Below are 8,849 nucleotides of genomic sequence, written 5' to 3' on the forward strand. Positions count from 1 at the left end.
TTTACTCCATTTTCTAACCATTAAGGGAACTATTAAGACCATGTTTAAACCATGACAGTTGGGCCGTTTTTTAAGGTTAGTTCACTTTGTATCCTCAAAGCAAAATTCAAAATAGAGTTACACGCACGCCACGATCTTCTAACGGTCAAATTATCGAAGCACACGATCTTTCCACGTCATCAATCCGTGCAGACTCGAATCCGACCAATGGGAGACGACAGCCCGATTGGCCGGGTCTTTCGCATTGAGGGCAACAATATCATATGACTCTGCCCCTTGTATTTAATGCATTTATTCCGGTTTATTTTTTACCGATAAATTATTAAGATAAGGGTTTTACAAGTATTTTCCTCAGGGTTTTAACTTTAAAAGAGGAGGGTTTAAGTTCAAATCACAACACGCAACTTCGAACTTATCACTCTACAGAAGCCAGTTGGAGTTTCACTGAGAGCGCGGGTTCTGCAATATCGTCAATGGCGGTCACTGCAAATGTTTCGAGGAAGAGCGGCAGGGTAGCTGCGAAAGAGGCCTCTAAGCCCAGAGAAAGCAAGCAGCAGCCGAAACTCAAGAAAACAATGTCGGTTGATGCGAAATCCGAGAAGAAGAAGAAGAAGCAACCAGCAGCTTCCGGTTCGCAGCGCGCTCACCCTCCATACTTTCAGGTGAGAACAATTCTCGAGCATTGTTCTCTGATATTTTTCTTTTTGAATTCTCATATTCAGGCATAATTGATTTTTTTTTTTTTTTCTTGAAATTTTGGTAGATGGCCGTGGAGGCCATTGCTACTCTGAGAGAGCGCACGGGTTCAAGTCGCCGGGCCATTGCGAAGTACATTGAAGCGCACTACAAGAGCGACCTGCCATCCAATTTCAAGAAGCTGTTGACTAACCAGCTGAGAATTCTGTCTGAAAAGGGCAAGCTTGTGCAAGTCAAGCGCTCTTTTAAGCTCACTGAGGAGCTCAAGAAGTCTTCCCAGGTGAAGGCCATCAAGGCCGCCACTAAACCGCCTGCTGCTTCTTCAGGGAAGCCAGTTGCCGCGAAGAAGCCCAAGCCCGCAGAGCCAGCCCAGGCTAAGAAGCAGACCGTTTCCGCAAAATCTCCCAAGCCCAAAGCGGCAGAAAAACCGAACGCAAAGGCCGCTGTTAAGCCGAAGGCAAAAGCTGTTTCCGAAAAGAAATCGGCCCCCCCTCCGGCTCCGGCTCCGGCTCCTCCGGTTTCTACCCCAAAGGTTCAGAAGACCGCTTCCGTCGTTTCAGTAAAGAAAGAGAAACCCTCGTCCTCAAAGGCGGCCAAGTCGAAACCGGTCAAGACATCGACTCCTGCCAAGTCGAAACCGGTCAAGACATCGACTCCTGCCAAGTCCACTCCTGCACCGAGAAAATCTCCGAGAGGCGCCCCCCCTGCTGCTGCTTCCAAGAAGCCCATCACCAGCCCCCCTCCGAAGAAGAAGAAGAAGACCGCTAGAAATTGAAGCGGGAAAAACCAGAAGGCGAGGAAAGCCGTTTCGGGGATTTTGTATCGTGAGAGAACAACGCTGTTTTGTGTGGAGTCAGGCGGCAGAAAATGATGATGAACACAGATAGCCGATATGAAGCAATGGAGAAGGAAGAGAAAGGGTTTAATTGAATCTTTACCATTTTCAGAGAAATGAATTTTCAGTAGTAGTCGTTGTTACTGTCACAGTGAGTTCCTCGTATTCATAATTTCTTTCATTTGTTTGTTATTGTTTGCTAAGTACATTTTTATACCTTAAACAATTAAGATTCATTGCCATACTATTCGGATCTCTTATGGTTCTTTATATAATGAATGAGATTTCGTACTGTCCATCTAATGGGTTAATGGTTGTTTGTACCTTCAGTCTGGTTATGATGTTAATGGGCTTTTTGTATCCTCTCTGTCTTTTGTATTCATCCTATTATGATGATAACTGTTATCAGTTTGAAATAACCCACTATCATTTTCAGATTGAAAATGCGAAAATCCATTCTCATCTTTCTCCTTTTTTGGTTGAGGTACCATTGATTTACAAATGTATGCCCTAAAAAGCATGTACGGTTAATGTTATTCATGAGGAGCAGTTATAATTAATTAGGTTTGGTTTTTGTTTATTTCTGATTAGATCACAGGGTATGTTGGAGTGATTTTGCTTTCCTTAGTTTTATGTTGGGGAATATTTCTTTCACTGTTGGAGTGATTTTGCCTGCCCTAGGTGTTGGGGAATATTTCGCTGGGTAAACTTCTTGAAACATTTGGGCGAACACTTCATCCATCATCAGGGCGAGACAGCTGAAGTGTGAGATAGAAGAGAGGAAGACCATGTGTGTACTTCTTGAAACATTTGGGTGAATACTTTACCCATTATCAGGGCCAGACAACTGATGAGCTTATGGGAAATGGAAGAGAGCCAGGCCATGATTATATCGCATTGAATCCAAGATAAATGTGTAGGAGAGAATTTGAACGTTGGAAAAATTAGAAGAGGGCAAGAGAACCAGGTTGTGGTTTCTTAAACCTAAATTAACTAGTTTTAAGAAAGATGTTAAATTAGAGAAGGGGGAGGATAAAATTAAGTTTGCCCTAAACTTTGGATGGTTTAAGAAGTCCACAGTTTTCTTTCCGAAGTACTCTCCCCATGAATTTTGACTGTGAATATCTGCATACCTTGGTTTTTTTTTTTCCCATACTATAACCTGAATATTGGAACTTTTGAATTTGAAATTTGTCCTTTATTTGCTTTCTCCGGTTGATGAATTTTGTGATATATATTTATTTTGAATGGTGGAAAATGTTTTTTAACTTGCTCTGGTTGATGTATATATTGATGGTCTCACCATTTTGATGACAGAAGTGTTGGGAAATGGAACTGCATAATGATTAATGACATAGAATCTGTTATGGAAGAACATATAAGAATTTGTTGCGTAATCAGTTATCTTTTCCATTAGTGTGCTCAACATGGATGTAGGTATCAACTTCGCTGCTTTTATTGAAATTTTGGATATGTAGCATGTATTGAGTTAGAGAAATACACTACAAGAAAGGCAAATGTGTAAGGATGACATTGGAATTCAAAAGAATTACATGTAAAATAAACAGACAGAACAAATTTTATGAAGGTAGATGACTGTTTGGATCCAAGTTAGCAACATTTTAGAAAACCAGAGCTGGGAAGTATATGAGGACACTAACTCTTTTAGAAAACCAGATCTGGGAAGTATACGAGGACTAACTCTTTCAGTCACTGATCTGTCAAACTTGCATCATTCAGAAAGGATAACTTGTCTGACTCTTTTTAATAGCAACAGATTTGCCAAACTTACATCATCCGGAAAGAATTGTTTGACTGTTTTTAGTAAAATGGTAATTAGTTTGGGAGGGGAGCTTTTTGCTATTTCCATTTTTAATTAGGATTGCAATTTATGAAATAGAACTAGCAATTTACTGAAAGCATGTGGTTTCTTTTGAAAAATAGATATTTGAACAGTGGCACTGCGTTGAAATCTTGTTGAAACGTTCACATAAATTTTTAATAGAATGTTAGATGGCATTTATATGATTGATGTGTGTGGTTGCATATATTATTTATTTCAATTAAATTTGTAGAACGAGTTTAGTTTTTTATATATTCGATTGATTATTATTTTGGTTCACATATATTATTAATGGTTTATTTATTAATAATTTTATTGGTTAATTGATGAAAAAAAATATTGGTAAGTTGAAAATAATTTTTAATAATTTTTTTTTTTTTTTTTGGTATAAAAGAGGAATATGTCACTATTTTTACCCCTCTTATTTTATTTTAATTCCAGAAAGATAGAGAGTTTTCCATTAATGAAAAGAAACCATAATTAATGGACAACTAGTAAAGCGCTAATTGAAACAACATGATTGTTATAAGGAAATACCATGATTATGATAGGCCTAACTTGGAAATACAAGAAAATATGAGAAATGCACATAACTTGAAAATGTAAATATATTTTTTTACGAATGGGGTTTTTATGATGAAGGGGGAGGGGGGCCTCCCACTCCTCCACGACGTGGCTAAGTAGTTAAGGGGACGTGGTAGCATGCCAACTTATAAAGTGTTTTTATGGCACTTCTAATCTCGAGATTTTGCTTCTTCATGTGAGTTGATTGTGACACACTTGAAATCATGCCTATACGCTATCATGCCAACTTATAAAGTGTTTTTATGGCACTTCTAATCTCGAGACTTTGCTTCTTCATGTGAGTTGATTGTGACACACTTGAAATCATGCCTATAAGCTATCATTGCATTGGATATATGTTGTCTTGATGGGATGCTTGTTAGGCCCTTGCTCGTGTGGTGATAATTATCATTCGAATGTAGCCCTCGACACTCTTTCATTGTGCAATTCTCATTTGGTGTAGTTGGGTTCTAGTTTCTCGGTGTAGTTGGGTTCTAGTTTCCCTTGTCTGTACTGTTTTTATATCTCGACTCTTGCTAATGAATTGGGGGCATTGGTTGACTCACCTACACCTTGTTTTTATATCTCGACTCTTGCTAATGAATTGGGGGCATTGGTTGACTCACCTACACCTTGGGTAAGGTTTGTTCCTTCTTGCTATAAAATTAACAAATCCTCCCTTCCTAAGTAGAGTTTTAATGGCAATTTCCCCTTGGTAATTTGGAGTATTAGACTAGCCCCACTGTTTCCCTTTCCTCGCAGGATTGATGCTATTGCTTCTGAATCCGACTCCCCATGTATGCTGGGTATTGGACACTTTCAGTGAGGGCCCTCTCAATTGTTTTTCGTTTGAATTCCTTCACTTAGTCTCTGTTTTTGTAATCAACTTTGTAACATGTATCCCTTTGACTAGCATTCTTGTTTGGTGCTCTCCTCATGCTTTTGGGCTTGCTCTTAGGCCTTTGTTCTCTAACTCTGGGTAATCCGTTATGGTGCTGGCTTTTGCTCATTGGTTCTTCAAGTAAGTATTGTGTTTTTCCCTCCACTCCCTCTTGAGCTAGCTCAACATTTTCGTGGGCCGCTAGTTGTTTACTCCTATTTTTATTCCTAGCTCACTTTGCCTATTGGTCACCCAACCCTTTCCCTTTTGCACTTGGACCCTCTCTTTGTGTTTGTCGCTTGTTCACTTCCTTCCCTAAAAGCTTGCTCTTGAATCCTTGTTAGGCCTCTCAGTGTGCATGTGTTTGTCGAGGGGTAGCTTACTACCAAGAGTGAGCCTATCAAGGACACTTATGGGCTCATCATCACTCGAAGGAAATAGATGCTAGGTTTCAGGATCTCACCTTAAGCCCCATACAGGGGGAGTTCACCTAGATAGAACATGAAGGAGCCTCTTAGAGACATCGACTTTCAAACACAAAAGTTCTTGCTGAACTAGTAGATTAGGTATTGGATGTTGGACACACGCATGATTGTTTCAACCATACATGTACACCATTGACCTATATTTAGCATTTGAAATTCCTCGGAAGAATCATGATGGACTATTTCGAGCATCGAGTAGACATCCTACGCTCCTTGGGCACTTGGATCGTCATATGAAGGACCTAGACCAACGCCTCAATCACATTGAGCAACAACTTGGTATTCCTCCCTCGATGGGAAACACCATCAATAACAATGAGGACCCCAATCAAGTTGTAGCCCCAGACTCAAACCTTTTGCGCAATCTTATGCTATGCTTTGGCTTATTCTATTTTTTGATTTCACGACTTATCTTAATGGTCAATCCGGCCTCCTTTTCAGCATATGTATAATCATTTTTGTATTTTTGAACATTATGTTATTCTATACCTCTTCGTGAATAATGCATTTTTTGTTATGGTCTAGTTTCCCTTAATCCTAGTGAAAGGCTAACCTAAATATCTAGCTTATCCATTTATGCTTTTTGTTTAGAAGGCAATACAATATTTACCTCACAAAAAAAATGTGAATATATTTTATATAATGTTTTACAATAGGTTATATGTTTTTATAAAGTTATTAGTTTAAAGTTAATTGGTTTTCACCATTGTATTAAAATGATCATTAAGATTTCCTTGATTTGATGGAGAGTGCGGGTGGGCAAGATGTTGGGGTCAAGCTCGCCAGCTCACTGCCTCATGCAACATTTAAAAGGGGGGTGGCGTGGCCTACCGCATAATGCAAACACATGTGAGTAATGGTTTTAATGTGCATGGACATGGTACTATTCTTGACTTGGCTTTTGCTACGAGATAGTGAAGACCAAGTGCTATTTGGGGTTAGGCAATTCCCTCTTCGGTGCGGGGGGGTGTCTCTGGAGACTTGTTGCGTCGTGGTTTTGTTGAGAGCTAATCATCATGCATTTCCTACAAATATTCCCCCCCCCCATTCTCGGCTTTGGTTTAATTTGTTGGATGCTGTTGTGTTATAGTAGAGGTGCTTTGTATTTTAAGAAGTTGCGGGATTGTTCTTCCAGTGAATGAGACTTCACGATGTGGGTGGAATTAGGGTCCTAGAAGCGTGGTCCTTTACTTGTCAGTGGCTTTGTTGGGACTTTGCTTCTTCCCACTATTGCAATGACATCTTTAGGCATCCATCACCTCTCAACCACTGTGGGCCTAGGAAAGCGACACTTTTGGTGGTCCTCTCTGTGACCACTATCGTTGCTCCATTTTCATTTGGAAGCTTAATTGTTGACTTTTTCTCGGCTAGGTGTTTTGTTGTTGTTGAATTTTAGTTCTGAGAAGGGTTGCATCTTTTTAATGTTTTGAAGTTTCACTTGGAAAACTCTTCCCTACCCCATGGCACTACTTGTTGCCTTCACTCTGTCTACATATTTGTTTTTAGTCTCCCCATTCACATCATTTTGATAAATATTTATTTTTTCTCTCAGCGCTCTTGTTACAGGCCATTTTGTCACATCTTGTCAATAGGCCTATAAACTGCATCCATCAACATCCATGAACACCTTGTCATAATCCTTACACAAAGCCCTAAGCATGACTATCTTAAATTCGTGAGTTTTTGACCTTCATTGCCTTATTTCAATGCTTTTAAGGCCCAATGCACCTTGGCCCTTTAGGGACCTACTTTGAGTGGCAGGTGCTCAATTCTGCACCTTGCTTTGATCAGAGTAGGTTCGCCCTTGTTGGGGGTACGTTGATCAAGAAAATTTGAGAAAAATAAAAAGAATTTTGAAGCTTCCTTTTCCAGAAGCTTCTAAGAGTTGTTACAACCATTTACCTTAGATAAGAACTTCGAATCCTATCTCTTCTACCTGGATCTTACGCTTAGATTGGTAAATGGATAAGAATTCCTAAACTACTATCCTCTCCTGTATATTTACTGCCATTCAGAAGCTAGGGGTGGGCTTTTGGGAATTAATCATACCCTTATGTTGTTGTTTTGATCATAAGAGAGACATCATTCCCATGCATTAGGGTGGCTTTGGGGTGTACATTGCGGCAAGGACGGACAAGTCAACTTGGGAGGTTCTGTACAAGATCAACTTCCACTTTTGGTTGTAAACTATCTCCTTTCCATTTTAATACAAAGAGTATACCATTTTCGTACATGTGTTATGTTATGTTTATGTACATGTGTTTCACTGCTATTTTTATCCACTGAATAGAATGATTCGATAATGCTACAAGATGTCGTAGATATTTGGCTTGTGTTATTTTTTTGTGCAGGTTCTAATTATAGTGTTTGGAGCTACAGTTGGAGTTGACAAGTCAAGAGGAGATAAGAGCTTGCGATGGATCACAAGTAAGTCATCTTTCCATTCTCCAATTCTTCTAAGGAAAACTTTATAGTCTTTGATTTTTGTTGTTCTAGATTAGGGCACTAGGTTGAGGGAATATACTTTTGTCCGCAGTGGTAGATTATGTATAACAATTTGGTGATTTCATTGGGGATCGATTCATTTCCCTTAGTGGTGTCATTCACTTTTTCCATTGTTACACCTCTTCATAAGACCTCCAATGTCTCACTCAGCTTGAATTGACCCTAGGAAGACCCCTCATTGAGCTGCATTTGACTTGTGTTGGAAAATCCACTTTCCTTGATCAACGCACCCCTTGGTCCGCTGATAGAGCATTGCAGAGCACCCTAGCCTTCCTTGCACCTGCGTTGTAGAGCACTGGTAGCTTATTTGCACCTGTACTAATTCCCGTTTCATGCAAAAAATAGTCTTTCGTGCTTTGTTCTCTGAATTTCTTTGTTCCAGTTGGTTCTCCTTGTGTCCGTGAATGTACCTTGGTCTCTGCAAAGCTAATAGCTTGTGTGAAATTGCGTGTTTTTCTTTCATTTTTGCAAAAAAAAAAATTCCCCCTCAATTAGGCGCTAAATTGTGTGTCACTGATAATCACCTCCGAGTGTCATCACCTTTTTTATAAGATTTTGTTTCGTTCTTTATTTTTTCTTGTCAATTTGGGCTTGTGTGCATAGATAGATTGGTGTCCTTCACTTTTTCCATTGTTACACCTCTTCATAAGACCTCCAGTGTCTCACTCAGCTTGAATTGACCCTAGGAAGACCTTTCATTGCCCTGCATTTGACTACTTGTGTTGGAAAATCCATTTTCCTTGATCAACGCACCCCTTGGTCTGTTGACAGAGCGTTCCAGAGCACCCTAGCTTGCCCTGCACTTGCATTGCAAAGCACTGGTAGCCTATTTGCACCTGCGCTCACCCTCGTTTCATGCAAAAAATTGTCTTTCGTGCTTTTCTCTCTGAATTTCTTTGTTCCAGTTGGTTTTCATTGTCCCTGAATGTACCTTGGTCTTTGCAAAGCCAATACCTTGTGTGAAATTGTGTGTTTTTGCTTTCATTTGCAAAAAAAAACCCCCCTCAATCGAGTGCTAAATTATGTATGATTGTTAATCAC

The 8,849-nt window shown here is 39.7% G+C and overlaps 1 protein-coding gene across 1 annotated transcript; it reads left to right on the forward strand.

The window, feature by feature from the left end:
• Positions 1-318: 318 nt before the first annotated feature.
• Positions 319-1,829, forward strand: LOC149174669 (uncharacterized). The gene is made up of 2 exons (XM_089419381.1): positions 319-662; positions 764-1,829. The coding sequence occupies exons 1-2, from the start codon at positions 474-476 to the stop codon at positions 1,469-1,471; spliced, it is 897 nt and encodes a 298-aa protein (XP_089275507.1). The 5' UTR covers positions 319-473; the 3' UTR covers positions 1,472-1,829.
• Positions 1,830-8,849: the final 7,020 nt, after the last annotated feature.

The sequence above is a fragment of the Pinus tabuliformis genome, chromosome 4_1, assembly GCF_031772625.1.
Source record: "Pinus tabuliformis cultivar Carrire ecotype Pingquan chromosome 4_1, CPIR1, whole genome shotgun sequence".
In the NCBI taxonomy this organism is placed as follows: domain Eukaryota; kingdom Viridiplantae; phylum Streptophyta; class Pinopsida; order Pinales; family Pinaceae; genus Pinus; species Pinus tabuliformis.

Excerpts from the sequence above, each read along its gene's own strand:
- LOC149174669 (XM_089419381.1), top strand. The coding sequence starts at position 474 with ATGGCGGTCACTGCAAATGTTTCGAGGAAGAGCGGCAGGGTAGCTGCG. Across the intron at positions 663-763 it reads CTCACCCTCCATACTTTCAG|ATGGCCGTGGAGGCCATTGC; the intron begins GTGAGAACAATT and ends AAATTTTGGTAG.